Source organism: Oryzias latipes, chromosome 1 (genome assembly GCF_002234675.1).
Source record: "Oryzias latipes chromosome 1, ASM223467v1".
Classification (NCBI taxonomy): domain Eukaryota; kingdom Metazoa; phylum Chordata; class Actinopteri; order Beloniformes; family Adrianichthyidae; genus Oryzias; species Oryzias latipes.
Genome location: NC_019859.2, coordinates 22,625,708 through 22,641,375, shown reverse-complemented (window position 1 = coordinate 22,641,375; position 15,668 = coordinate 22,625,708). Strand labels below are relative to the sequence as shown.

Sequence of the window (15,668 nt, the reverse complement as noted above, 5' to 3'; positions counted from 1 at the left end):
GTTCTGAATACTACTTGGGGAAAAAAGCAAGACAAATCACAGAGATGGGAATCTTTGCCTGATGCACTGCACAAAAAAAGGGCTTTATTTGGTTTAAAGGCAAAACTGGATGAATTTGTTACCTGTCAAGTCCTAAAATGTACGTGTTAAACTTAACAGATGTTCCATGAAACATCCATGAAGACATCAAGGATGAGGGATGTATTACAAAAACATTCAAGGCACTGTCTCCATCACCTCAGAAGCACAGAAATGTTTCTTTCCTCTCTTTCTGTGGATCTGTCTATCATCATTTTATCCACGAACCCTTACAGTAGCCTTAAAGCATGTCTTGCAATGTTGGGGGATTTAATATTTTGCCTCTAACAGGAAGCCAAGCCCCACATTGTGACTGTGTAAACAGATTTATGCTGGAATAAAAAGGCTAATACACACACCCACACACACAAAGGATAACCCTCACTTCCCCAAATAGATCATATTGCTGCCTTCCCATAAATATATTCATCCTTTCATCTCCTGCCGAGCATCTTCTTAACAACTCTGTCTGGTTTCATGTAGTTTATGCAGTTTGTGTGTGTGTGCGAACAGAAGAGCATGTGTGTGTGTGAGTGCTCAAATCTGCTTGCTGGTCCTTGGGGCTTTTCACAGTCATGAGCTTTTGCTTTTGCACTCAGAGGCAGAACTCTTAAATATTTATGTGCAGCTACAGTAAGTTTATCAATTACTAAACAGTATTTTTATCCCATGAAAGACAGAAATGACGAAAATGGAAGGAGATTATCACAGAAGAAGGGATGAAGTCAGAGGGTGTGAGGTGAAGGAGGATAGATAAGATAATGGAAGGAAAAGATTAGGAAAGTGAAGGTGAAGGAAGGGATGTAGATTTAAGGAGATTAGCCAAATATTTTTTTCACTATCTGATGAGTCATGGCATTTTATCAAGATTGATATTTAAGATTATTGAATGAAAATATAATTATAGGCAAAACATTCAGCAGGAATCTATCAAATATGTATATCAAAAATGTTTTTATAGTGTTTTTAATAAAACTTTTCTTGAGAAAAATGCTACAAGAACATGCAGAAAATTAAGTTGAACTTTTTCTGAGTATTTCTTTATTTCAATCATCGTAAATCAAGGGCAGACAAAAAATGTTGCTGGAAAACCGATTATGTGACGTAGAACCACAAAGCTCCCTGCTCTGCTCCACTTGCAGACAAATAGATCCATGTACGTCTTTGTTTTCCTCATCCGGGCTTGCATCTGGCTCATAACTGTACGGCTGAATAGCTCTAATATAGTTCACCATGTTTTGTTGTACCACTAATGTTAGGTTGGGGGTGCAAGGGCCTGTAAGCTAGCGGGAGGGTGTAAACAAAGGTAGGCAAAGGTAGGCTCGCTACAGCAATGCTCCCACTCACAACTCAGAGGTGAATTTTGAGTAAGTGATTTCTAATGTACTCCTGCCGCTCTGCAGAAATTATATCCTAGGAAAGAATGCTTTGAATTTGCCTAAAAACGGCATCCTCATAAATAAAATACCACTGGGAACACTTTTACAACAAATCAAAAGATGATCAGTGTGGTAATTTAAATAAATGACCAGCATTGACTAGCCCAGGTTACTTTACAGGATTTGTTGCATTTTGGGAGAAAAGGTGCACTAGAAAAGTATTCTGGGCGTTTTATAACAGTGGGAGAAAGATTAGGAGCATAAAGTGTTTGACTGATTGCCAAGCCTCTTTTCTGAATCTCCTGCTGTGATTGTGCGCGGGGGGTTGAGATGACTTGAGGAAATGGTTTTACTTTTTTGCCTTTGCTTTGTCACTTCATTAAATCCTTTTCTTTCATGTCTGAACTAAATCTGAAGAACCTAAAGACTTTGAAGGTACAAACACGTTTCAACTTTTGAAACTAATTGACATTTTCTCTACCGTGTCATCCTGAAAATGTCACTCAGCAGTGCTTTGTTTGACAGAATCATCCTCTTGAACAGAAACAACAACTGGACTTAGAAAACCACCAAGACCAATATAAGCGTTAAGAGGCCTATTTTTCTCTGAGTCCAAATGATCAAGTGTGAGTTATATGCTGGGTTTTTTTAGGTCAGAGCTGTAACTGCAGACTCCTTCAGCGCATCCTCCAACCTCCTCCTGCGGATTCTAAAGTGTTCCCAGGCCAGATGGAATGTGCAGTCCCTCTGGCATATTCTGGGGGTGCTTTCCATTTGTTTAATGCAGTTTTTCGCCTTGTGCACTCGCATTTCCTCCTTCTTGCCTTAGTTCATCCCAAAGGAAGTCTAAGAGGTGTGAGCACAGAGCCGGCAATTAATTGTGACTCAAAGCATATCTCTGCAGGAATGTGCAGAAAGCAAATACACATCCAGGCCCAAAAGAGACATGAGCAAGGTCCCTTTAATCAAAGTGAAGGATTGAAAGAGTTTTCTAGATTTGCCGTTTAATTTCCTGGTTTCAAATGCTGTGAAATCCAATACACTAATAACTTTATTATCACTTCAATATTTTTAAATATGGACATCAATCATCTCATTATTATTTGCTACATTAGTACTGATGTTGCATAAATGTGGGTAACAACCAAATGTGGTATATTTTGTTTCGGCTTTAGTAGCAGCTTGGGGAAAATTAAATGGTGTAAACTTATTTAGCGCTTTACTACCTTCTTAGAAGGCCCAAGGCGCTTTACAGTCACAGTTCCATTTACCTATGCAGTCACACTGGCGGCAACCTATAACCAGGAGAAATGTGGGGTTCAGTGCCTTGCCCAAGGATACTTTGACACATGAGCAGGCAGTGCAGGACCAGAATCTGTGATCTTTCTATCAGAGGTCATCCTCTCTACCTCTGCACCAGGCCAGTGAAAGGTTAAGGAAATTTAAAAGGTAGAATTTAGCAACGCGAGTGATCATGCCCATTTAATTTCCTTGTTTGTGAGGTGCATGTGTGCACTTTGACAGACTGAGTCAAAATGCACACTTGCACTTCACTTTACACATGGAAAACAGTGGCTGTCTTTAACAGTTAAGTGCAAATGGTTTTCACGCACCTGCCTGTGCAAAAACCTGTCAAGTTTGAGGGCGAGCTCCAGCAGCATAATTTTCAGAACCATCAAACCTTGGTGCTAAGTGTAAATTGCATATGGCGTCTTCTTGTGTAGCGCTTTTCTGCTGTCTGTGAGACCCAAAGTGGCTTAGAGTCACAGTGTCACTCCGCCATTCACACACCGATAAAAGCAGTGCTAACCAGACCACTGGGAGCAATATGGAGTTCAGTGTCAAAGGACACTTGAAGACCCATGGACAGGCAGTCTAGAAAACCTGCCATCCTGTAATCTGAGGTCAACAGTCAAACTCTGATCCAGTGCTGCAAAGAGGCTTGGATTCTTTTAGAAGTCTTTGGGTCTACAAGATCTTGGACTTAAGTCTCCAGTATATTAGTTTAAGGGCAGATCTGTTTTACTAAGATGTAGTTTGTGATCAGGATTAAAAGGTAATGCAGCAGAAATATGAATAAAATGTTCATGTTTGTTGTTTTAGGAAAACACTTTTATCAAAGAGCATCTTTGCTTTTTTTAAAAGCTTTAATGCATGGTTATCATCAGCAATGTCTAAAATATTTCTTCTTTTTAAGCCTCCTGACTTCCAACATTGTCTATTCACTTTTCCCAAGTCATGAGCCACTAAAGAAAAGAAAATAGGTGAGCCCAAGATAAATAAAATAATAAACACAATTTAAAGTTGTTGTGTTTTTTGCAGAGCTTCGCTCATTTTACATTTAAGTCAATGACTGTTCCGCTTGACTGTTTTTGTTCAAACAACAAGAAATAATTGAATTTGCCACACATGGACACTTGGACATTTTCCAAGCATGAACAGGTCCTGCTCTTTGCAGCAGAAGCCGTTTCTCTCAGGTGGTAGCATTGAAGTTTCCCATTGTTTTTCTGTCTCATCCTGTACTCGTGCCCCTTCTTTCAAGTAATTTAGTTTCTCTGCAGTGAAATTTCTGTTCCAGTAACCAATGATTCAAGCAGAACGCACAACCTGTTTGAAACTGTAGTGATTCACGGATTAATCCACCAGCGCATAAACTGATGAGTATTAAACAAGTCAGCCACAGCCCGTAAACAAGTCAGTGTGTGTTGATGAGAGAGATGAAGATAACATGGTTGGGCTAGAAGGCCATTGTTGATGCCTGTTTCCTGTTTACCCGTGGTCACAGCATAATCAGTGTTTACCAGTGGCCTAAAATCAACTGAATTATTCAAATATATTAACTTATTTCTATTTAACCCTTGTGCTATCTTAGATGACCCCACCCTTACATTGACGCGTTCTCCCTACCATGACAAAGGTGGATAAAGGTGGAAAGATTTCATGTAATCCATGGACACCAGTGAGGTTCACAAATCATTGAAAAAAAAAGGTTAGCACACTGTCTAGTGGGTCTAGATGACCCAACTCCTAATGGTAAATTGCCTAGGATAGCACAAGGGTTAAAGGGTTGAAAGATTCCTGATTTTCATCACCGCCTGCTCTGACCCCACCCCTTTGGCCTTCTAAGGTCAAAGCATCAATTAGAGTGTACACCTCCCAGTGCTCTGTAAAAGCAGTCCAATCACCATCGAAGACAAACTAGTTGCTTTAGTGAAGGTGATATGCCCATAACAACTACAATGTATATAAAATGTAAGTTTTGGTGAATAAATCCTTACATTTATACGTTATGTGACAATGGACTTCGCAACCGTCCTTAGCAACCACTTTTTTGGTGTTTCCCACAAACATTGTTGACATTGTTGTCCGTGGCGTACAGAGGTAGAGCAATCGACCTCTAATTGGAAGATCACAGATTCGGTTCCCGCCTTGACCGCCTATGTGTTGAAGCCTACATTGCCCCTGGTGGTTGTGGTTGGTGCCAGTGCTAGACAGTGGAGCCGTCATCGGTGTGTGAATGGGTGAATGGGACTGTGACTGTCAAGTGCTTTGGGCCTTCAAGAAGGTAGAAAAGCAGATCAACTAGAGAAGGTGTCTTTGGTCAAAAGATATAATTTGCTAAATGCTTTATGTTGGTTAAATATTTTTATGTTTTTGATAACTTTCAGACACAACAGGTCTAGACCAGGGCTGCACTGAGGTGCTGAGGTTGGCACTCCAGGCCCTGGTTCAACTCTTGGCTAGGACCTTTCTGTGTGGAGTTTGCAGACAGAAAGGTTTGACTTTCACAAAGCCCATTGAGATGACTGTTGTTGAGAATTTGGGCTCTACAAATAAAATTGAATTGAATTGACTCTGTGACATCTAGGTGTGAATGTGTATGAGTGTGTGTGACCCTGCAACGGACTGACAATCTGTTTAGGGTGAACCCCCACTAATCGGCAAGAGTAGCTTGTGTAAGCTTATGTAACACTGTTATGCCCAAACAGGATGAAGTGGGTTTAGAAGATGGATGGATGGATGGATGTACGGATGGATGGATGGATGGATGGATGGATGGATGGATGGATGGATGGATGGATGGATGGATGGATGGATGGATGGATGGATGGATGGATGGATGGATGGATGGATGGATGGATGGATGGATGGATGGATGGATGGGACTTGCAAACACGAAAATAGAATCACCAATGGGGTAATTCTGTTTACATGTTCTCCCCATTTTCTCCGGGGACTCTGGCTTCCTCCCACTGTCCAAAAAAATGCTTCATAGGTTAATTGGTTGAGTTGTCCCTAGGTTTATATGGGTGTATGATTGTTGCCCTGTGTCTGACTGACGACCAGTCCAGGACGTCCCCTGTCTTCTCCCACGAGTGGCGGGATAGGCTCCTGCAGCCCCGTGACCCTAAAAGGGACAAAATAGTTTTAGAAGATGGATGGTCCATTCCATGACAAGTTTTTTTTGCACATTTTTGAAAAAGGAAGAACATGTTTGTACACACACAATGTAAATGTGTGAGCATCGTGTCTGTCTATTTTAATTCGTTACAGTCTTTGAGGGTTTTTCAACATGTCATGCTGGAATGACAAAATCATGACATGTCAGCTGTTTAACAATCGGTTAAAAATGTATTGTTCATCCCACCTACTGAATTAGAAGATTTTTATGGAAGTAAAATCTGAGAAAAAAAAACGTTTGTAGTGAAAACAAAGGATTCTTTTGCTTATATTATGAGGGTTTTTGCCATAAGAACACCTCATGAATCAACACAGAATAACCATCCATCAATGTGCCCACAAATATTCTTTACCTACTAGACGATACAGTACATTAGTGAGGATGAATACAGTGGTTGAATGATTTCTGAATACTTTTTCTGTTGACTTTTATTATTATAATCGTGCAAAATGGTAAAATGAAATCACAAAATATATACATTGAACACAATTGTCTTTTTAGTGCAAAATTTCCCAGAAGGGATAGAAGAAGAATACATCTGTAATTTCTGTTTCAAAGCTTCTCCATGCCCTCTCCTCACTTGATGAGTTTTTAACTTGAAGTGTGGAAGACGGTGGATGGCATGAAGCATAATTACTTAAAGAGGGAAAATATCTTTCAGAGCCTTCAGTGTTCTTTGGTCTTTCAGTCCCAGCTCTACGAGTGGGGATGACAGTCACACTCAGAGGGCACCCTGACCAGTCACACAAACTGCCACAGATGAAATATGAGGGAGGAACAGTCTCTCACATGTCACAGCATTCGTTTTGACCTTCTCTCTAACCTATTCATGCCTAATATCTTTTATATACCCTCAGGAGTTAAAGGGCCAGATGTCCCAGCTACGGCCCCTCTTTACGGTGGTGGAGCAGTACCGATTAGACCTGCAGACGCTGGGCACTCTGAGAATGGAGCTGCTGAACCTATCAATCATCCTGACAGCCATTCAGGAGGAGATTGGAGCGTACGACTATGAGGAGCTTCAGCAAAGGGTGTTGCTGCTGGAGACCAGGTTACACAGCTGCATGAACAAACTGGGTATGTGCAAGAAGGACATTAATAATACATCAAGTGAAGGTTTTACTACTGCTGCCTCGAAAAGCAGTTCACATCTCTGTATTTTGTCAATGGACAAACAAAAAAATATAAAAATTCAAACAGGTATACCCTTTAGGTAAATACACTTAAATTAAAAAATAAAAATCAAAAACTTCATCTCACTGTTGCTTTGTTCTTTCCCCAGAATGCTTTAAATTAAAACTGCCACTGTCAGTTTTATTTTTTTATTTGTGACGCTTAAGCCATTTTAAGGTATTCTTTATATCTTTGCAGTATTGATACTGGCAGATAATTGCACATAACAAATATATATTTATTTATATACCTATTTGTTTACGTGATTATAGAGATTTCTATAGATTTCATTTAGCATGTAACACATTAGTTTTGACGCTTACTGGTTGTCTTTATTTAGTTTTTTACTTCTACTGTGGTAGGATGCTTTTGAAGGGTTACTACTCCAACTACTATTGCTTAAGATGCTCTACTTGGCTTTGCTCGTGCAGATTTGATGCAACGCAGTTCGTTTTACAGGAGAAGAAATAAATCACACAGGGTTCAAATGGAGGGGAAAAAAACCTCCAGCAGTGTTGAATGAAAAAAGATGAATCCATCCCACGGTCTGAAAGTTTTAAATCTGTTTTTCCTTTTGATCAGACTGAGCTCCGCTGATTTAGATAAGCCTTCTCTCTGAAATGCTGGCACAGGGAGAACATGCAACCAGCACAGCGAAGGAGCCCTGCTGACCAGCATGTTAATACAGAGCCTTGTTGATGTGAGGCGACAGAATTAACCGAGCAGCTCTGTTTCACCAGCGCAGCGTGTCATCACATGACCGCAGAGGGATTATGACAGTGGACTAACATTTCAACAGATCTAATAACTAACTGAGTTAGGAGTAGGATTAAAGAAATCGTTGCCTTTTGAGAAATCTTGCTAACAGGTTTTCTTGCCTTCATGCCTGCCTTGTAAACACAGACCTTATTCTTTGCCTGTCATTTCATGGACCTGTGTCCAAACCTGCCTTCTTCTGCAGTGGAGCAGCTGGAGTTGCTTTATATTTACTATGAGGAAAAAGGATAACTTTATTGAATAGGTGATCTGATTTTCTAAAATACACATTTTGTACAAGAAATTGCAGCAATACCAGCAGCAGAAAGATTATTTTCACTTTTGATGGAGTCAGTCTCACAAGCAATATGGCAAAAAAGCATAATTTTGAGGAATTCATATAGGAAGGAACAATGCTAAATGAATCCATGTGCGGCAGATTTTTCATGGCAAACATAGCATACAACAAATAAATGCCAGGGAAACCTCTGCATCAATATTTCCTCCAGGATTTCTCTGACTGATTATCGACTTTCTCTGCAGAACAGGCAAATTCAAACAAGTTCCGACTATCACTTACATGAAGTAGCAGTTAAAACCAAGCTATTAAGAAAAAGGATTGTTTTCTGCAAGCAAATAATAAAAAAATATATAATAGCAAAAAAGTTATAACAATACAAAATAAAAAAAATTACACACTGAGACAACTGTACTCCAAAAGATTTTCTATTTCACTTTACTACAAGTCCTGCATATAACATCCATAATGCATTATGGATTTCCATTACTTGTCATCATTCTCATGGGAACGGACTTAATGCCTAGTTTCCATATATTTTTCAGAGGCACAGAGACCCTAATATATATTTAATGTAACCAAAACTTACAGCTTGAAGGAAAAATAAGACCATTGAAGAACTGTAGTAAAATCAAAATCTCCTAATGTGTGACACGTGTTTCTTTACAAGCATATTTCTGTAGGAAGCATTAGATGATTATACTCAACAAAGAAAAAAACAGAAAAAAAAGATCTAACACTAGAGACTCAAACATAATTTGAATCAAAAATATATTTCCGTATTTTCTGCACTATAAGGCACACCCAAAGACCTTAGAAATATTGATGTTCAGGGGCGGCGCCAGGGTGTTGATCAAGGTTGCTATAGTAACTGCAAGATTTGGCAAAACCCTTTGGCCGCCCCAAATATATAAAAGCCCAAATAATGCTTTATTTTAAAAATGTTCATTGTACAACATTTTATTCCATGTCATCCCTTTCCATTTCACATATATTGTATTTAATGTTTGTCTAATTTATCTTGTGTTAAAATGTGACATAAACCCGCAGTGAAAAGACACAGAAGTGAAGTTCACAGTAGCACTGTCTCAACAGAGAGGGCGCTCATGAGCTCGCGTCTCTTCCTAATTTGTTATTTATAACGTAGTCTCATTAAATATGATTTGAAGGTGGACTATTATTCAAAACATGATGTAAAAATAAATTAATGACCAATGCTGAACAACACCTCTTTATTGAGAATTCTATAACTTAATAAATGAACAATAGATTTTTATCCAGAAGCACAGACGAATGGACCTCATTTACAGGTGAAGGTTTGACCTGTGTGTGGGTGTGGGTGTGTATGTGTGGAGGGTGTGCGTGCGTGTGAGAGCCTCCTCCACGGCACTGTCGGTTATATTCTGTAGCATTCACTTTGGTTGTTTTTTGGGCTTCTAAATTCACTAAAAGTAAACCTACACTTTTCAGATTTTCTACATATTCATCAATAATAGGATCAATGTCTCACTGAAAGCAAAAGTTATAATTGTTAGGTTCACGTTGTGGCACACTTGTTCCATGTATAATTATTTGAAACTTTTGTATATTGAAACAAATGTTCACACAGTTAGGCGCTTCAATAAAACAGTATCAAATAATACCGTGATTTAATGTTTAATTTTGAACTTTTATTTGAAATTCGATTGGGACATTTGGAGGGGGACAAAAGGAAAATTGTGGATGGAAAATTTGTGCATTTGGTCTCAAGAAAGACATGTGTTTTGTTAGAAACTTTGTTTCAGTATTTTGTTTGTGGATACTTTGAAATATGATGGGGTGATACATACAATGTTCTCCAATTCGGAAGTGACCAGTTTAGGCCTCTCATTTGTTTGTAAATCTGATCTGAAAAGGTCTGTGCCTCACCAGCCAGAACCTTCAGCACATGTCACTGCTCTAAACATCCTCCTTGTCTTCCGTGCATTGTCATGAGATACACACAGACAGCGCTCCATGTAGCGAGCAAATGGTAAGAAATGGCGTATACTTATACAGTGTTTTCTGCCTTCTTTCGAAGGCCCAAAGCGCTTTGCAGTCACAGTCCCATTCACCCATGCACACACATATTCACACACTGATGGCAGCTCCGCTGCCGAACACTGGCACCAACCTCCCACCAGAGGCAAGGTGGGGTTTAGTGTCTTGCCCAGGGACACTTCGACACATGGGCGTGCAAGGCGGGAATCGAATCTTACGATCACGGGTCAACAGCCATACCGCTGCACCACGGCTGCCCAGGCTGAAAACATTTGGTGACAGCTCCTCCCACGGTTGGGGCGTCAAGCTTATGAACACCTTTTTGGACAGGCCATCAAAACTGCTGGTTTTCATACTCAAGCAGCAAAATTTGCCACGCAGCGAAGGAGAGGCGGTTGGACGCCAGTACCCCCATAGACTCTGAACAGCTCGTCTTAAATAAACCACTGTTTGTTATCCTACTTCAACATCTCTTTCTTTAGACTTTGACAGTAAACACATTTTAAAAGTGCAATCTATCAACAGGACAATAAATGTCAATCTGGTATCAATTAGCATTGCATGAATATGCGTTGTCGTTACCTTCCTTCTTGGAAATATAATTTAACATAAAAACAAATGAGCAACCCCTAAAAGTTATATTATTTACTCACTTTATAACCCATTTTAAAAACGCTTATTTCATTTTGAGAATCTTGTTAACATAATGTTGAGACACAGATGATTTTTTTATTTTTTATTTTAATGGGTCTGGCTCCTGGAGCGAGCAGCGCACGAAACACCGCTAACACGGGGTTTATACAGCTGCTGCAGGTTTTGGCACTGACTACCTGACCGCACGCACATGCTTTATGCACAGTACGTGCACGGAAGTGCCTGCGGGTTCCCCGTAGGATGCCCACACAATTTACCCTCTGGCTGCCTAATTTCCCTATTTTGAACAGCGAGATTGCACACAAGCCTTGTGTGCCCTTGTGCTATCTTAGATGACCCCCCCCCCCCCCCCCCCCCCCCCTTACATTGATGTGTTATTCCTACCATGACAAAGGTGGATAAAGGTGAAAAGATTTCATGTAATCCATGGACACCAGTGAGGTTCACAAATCATTGAAGAAAAAAGGTTCAGCGCACTGTCTAGTGGGTCTAGATGACCCCACTCCCAATGTTAAAGTGCCTAGGATAGCACAAGGGTTACACAACACTAACTGGCTTTCGGCGCAGTGCACAAGATGGGAGGGGAGGAGAGGGGGGTGGTTTTTGTTTTGTTCAGTTATCTTTCCCGTCTCGTCTTTCTTCCAGCACTTTTGGAATTATGGAAAACACACTTCTTGCAACTTCTTTGCCTTTTCCTCTTTCCGTTCCTCTCATCTGATACTCTTCAATTTGCCACTTTTACAATTCTCTTCAAATCATCATTTAATAACTGCCAGTGTTGCTGGATTGAGTCATGGTTTTCTAGCCCAAAAGCCATCTTAGACCCAACAAAAAAACGCAATAAATATGAATCAGAAGTTAATTAGCCATAATAATCAGTAATGACTCATCCATTGTTTATTTCTTCCTGATTTGATTGAAAGTCCAACTTTTGCACATTTTTAATGATGTTGCATCCGCCATTTTTGCAGCCAGTCAGACAAAAATGTGAAGAAAATTCCTGGAAAAAAAGAAGGAAAGGGAAAAAACACAAGTAGTCAAACACCAGGAGTTCTGCTAAAACCTATTAGCCTTTCATAGTCCATAAGTGAAAATTGATCTTGTATTTTTACTTCTCATAAATTTAGGTGAGGAAAATATGAGCAAATGTCTGAAATACAGAGGGATTTGATTTTCAAAAACCTGTTACTGTAAATATCAAGTGTTAAATAAATCATTAAAAACTAAATTGAATATCACCTGAGATGACTCCAAAAAGTATTTGGTGTTTGTCTAGTTATGTAATCAAAGGACATTTTATGCAACACCCTCAGCAAAAATCCTCCCATAAATATACACATTGTGAGGTTCAGGGGCCAGGGCAGGTTAGTTTGTTTCGCATTCTAGATTGGTTGTGGGGTTTCCGGGTTCTTTGGGCCTTTATTTTGGTTACTTCTGGTTTCTCCCGTTTGTGTTGCCTCCACCTTTACTTCTGTTATGAATTGCACCTGTTCACACACCTGTTGTTCATCATTGCTGTGTATTTAAGCTCCTTCTACCCAGTGTCTGTCACGGGATCGTTTTGCATTCTTTGTGCTTCGAGTCGCTGCTTCGAGATTAAAGAAAGAAAGAAAATTTTGATTTAAATTACCTCTGTGTTCCTGCTTTTGCATCCACGCGTCGAGCCTGACACATATATGCATTCATAAAACAAATGATTACCGTAAATTCCGGACTACAAAGCGCACCCGATTATTAGCCGCACCCACCCATTTTCACGTGTTAAACTAATTTTATACATACACAAGCCGCGTCGGGGTACAAGCCGCATGAATTAGGCAACATTGTCATCCTGACGGATCACTTCCTGACTCAGAGTGTAAGTGTGATTTATTAGCACACAGTGGGTGGAGTCATTTTTGCCTCAGGCTCATGTCTTTGAGTATATCTGCATCTGCCAAACAGTATGCACCTCTATTCTGTTCACAAGTTCCTCAGTTATGGTTTTTATTTTTATTATTTTTTTTTAACTTATTGACAATCTAGGTATCACACATAAAATTACAAACAGTAACCATATAATCAACATTACATCCCTCAGTTATGATGAGGAAATTTACATCCCCGATCCCCCATTTCCCATGAGTCTTAGGGGCTAAAGGCGGGGCCAACGCCCGGCTCGCCATACTGTTGTACGTTGTACGTGAGCAGCAGTGCATGGAGGGGTGAACGGGTAAAGCTCTCCTTCCGCTTGTGTCGCGGCAGCGTTATGGGAGTAACAGGGCTGTTTAAAAAACACACTAGTAAAATAAAGCAGCGACGACTGAAAAGCACGCGCCTCAGCGCGATACGCGCGCCTCCTCGCGGCGCATGGGTCAGAAGTTTCCTTCCACAACAAACACTTGCTCCGCGGACGCCTCGAGTAAGCCCTGGCTGCAGCCTGCAGAATGGCTCGACGCCTCCGCGCTCCCGCGCGCTCCTTGTCTCCCCTTCCTATCTACTCCGACAGCTCTGGCCAGGGCAGCTTCAAGGAGGAGCGCTTCGTCCCCATTGCGCCGGTGAACGGAGCAAATCGTGTCTGTGCAGAGCAATCGGACTTAATACTGTACGTTTTGTGTATGAGGGGCGGATGCGTTGTTACGTGTGGGAGCCTTCAGACTGCCATCGGCCCCGCAGCTCACACGACACGCAGTCTCCAGCTCACACGGAGGCTGTGAGCGTTTCAATGCAAATCTCTGCTCAGTCCTTAGAAACCGTTAACACGACCACGTCAATTTGTGTTTCCAGTCGTGTCCCGACAAAATAAAGGCTGATATTATTGCCACATATTTACGTGCAGCCAGCCGAGTCACTATGACTCAGAGGTAAATGCACTCCTGAGCATGCGCTGTTCTCTCCGTCACGCAGCTGACCGGCTTTTCCAAACCCGTTGGTGATTTTTTCACGCTGCTTTTAACGATTGCTTTTAACTTGAAAGCTTCATCATATTGTAGCGGCGATCACGTGCACGTTGGGTCTAATGGCACCAAAGGATTCTGGGATGCGGCTGGACATGCGTGTTTCGTTTTGTTGAACCATGACTGAAGTGTCTAAGACCTGAAGTCAAGTCCATGCTGTTTGGCTGCTTAGAGGTGTGTTGAAAAACAAATGACTTATGTTTGATGTTAGAGAATTCAAACTATTCACTGTGTCCAAAAATACGTACACGGCGGCCGCCAATAAAATCCAATAATTAGCCGCGTCACTGAATAAGCCGCAGGACTGTAAGCGCTGGAAAAAGGTAGCGGCTTGTAGTCCGGAAATTACGGTAGTTGTTTTTGTATTAATATCACAAACAAGGACAGTTGTTTTCCTGCCTCATTCTGTCTTTTCCAGGTCGCAGGTTTAGGTTAGATCTGAACACTGAATGAACGATAGACAAACAAAAATAAATAGAATTGGTATTTATATGTGTAGCTCTTCACTGCTGTCTTAAAAGCCCCAAAGTGCTTCACGGTCACAGTCACAGTCACAGTCTGATTCACCGGGTGAATGTGTGTGTGCATGGGTGAATTTCACTCACGTAGTGGTTTTTTCTATGTCATGCTCTTTAAAAAACATTGAAGAAATGTTATACAGTCTTGGGCTGTATTGAGATTCATATCGAATCGTGAAACACATATCGCGACATATATTGTATCGCTGGACTGCCAATGCACACCCCTACTACACACTACATAGTGCACTATATAGTGTATTCGCCATTGTAGCGTTGTCCGAATCTACAATTCCAAAATCGAGTGCCCTAGAAATCTCTCAGAAATCTTAGCAAAAAACCAGTGTTCATCGATGCTGACTAGATTGGCAAATATAAACCACAAAGCATTGCGTGTAAAAAAAAAAAAAAAAAAAAGTATTTTAATGTATTTTTTTATATAAACTATCAATGTTTTCCTTAATCTGTACGGGAGGCCGTGTTGCAGTGGTACGGTGGTCGACCCATGATCATAAGATTGCAGGTTCGATTCCCGCCTTGCACGCCCATGTGTCAAAGTGTCCTTGGGCAAGACACTGAACCCCACCTTGCCTCTGGTGGAAAGTTGGCGCCAGTGTTCGGCAGCGGAGCCACCACCAGTGTGTGAATGTGTGTGTGCATGGGTGAATGGGACTGTGACTGTAAAGCGCTTTGGGCCTTCGAAAGAAGGTAGAAAGCGCTATATAAGTATACGCCATTTACCATTTGTACTCATAAAAGTTGTCACTAAACTATCTGTTAGAGTTTCACATCATTTTATTTTCCGTAAAAAAAAAAGCTTGTGGCGCGTTGTCAGAATTGCTTTTAAAATCCAGGGCACAACATAGTATTACTATATAGTACTATATAGTATATATACTATATAGTATTTTAGTAGTTCGGGCTTGGGGTGGGAATTCGGACATAGCCTTTAGAGTTGCTATAAATGCAGGTAATAAAGTCTTACTAACTGACAGATTTATCTCTGTTTTGTTTAACACGCCTTACAATTCGTTGCCCCTTATATGTGACATAAGTACAACAATAAAACAATGGACCCTTAATTGACAGTGCACTTTATAATCCAGTACACCCTTTAGTGTGATATAAACAGCTGATTGTTCCAAAAAATGTACAAGAACGATTTTGAGTGATAGAAAGACTTTACTGACAAAGAGAGAAGTGAGCTTTGGGAAAGTGTCTAACTTACTAGCTTTAGTGAGTTTGAGCAGCAGATTGCTGCGAAAAAAAAAGCTTCTGAGAACCAAAAGGTCTCTTCAAAGACCAGAATGCCCATCAGCTCATTCAAACTTCACAGGATGACATCCAGGATGACAAAAAAGATTTTTGGACAAATGATTGAAGAAATCCATGTAT

The 15,668-nt window shown here is 40.6% G+C and overlaps 1 protein-coding gene across 1 annotated transcript in view; it reads left to right on the top strand.

The window, feature by feature from the left end:
* Positions 1 to 15,668, top strand: part of LOC101169664 (noelin-2) — a 46,326-nt gene that overhangs the window by 14,143 nt on the left and 16,515 nt on the right. Inside the window, exon 4 of the mRNA XM_004065981.4 lies at positions 6,777 to 6,996. Coding sequence (XP_004066029.1) covers positions 6,777 to 6,996 — 220 coding nt within the window. The remainder of the gene's footprint in view (positions 1 to 6,776; positions 6,997 to 15,668) is intronic.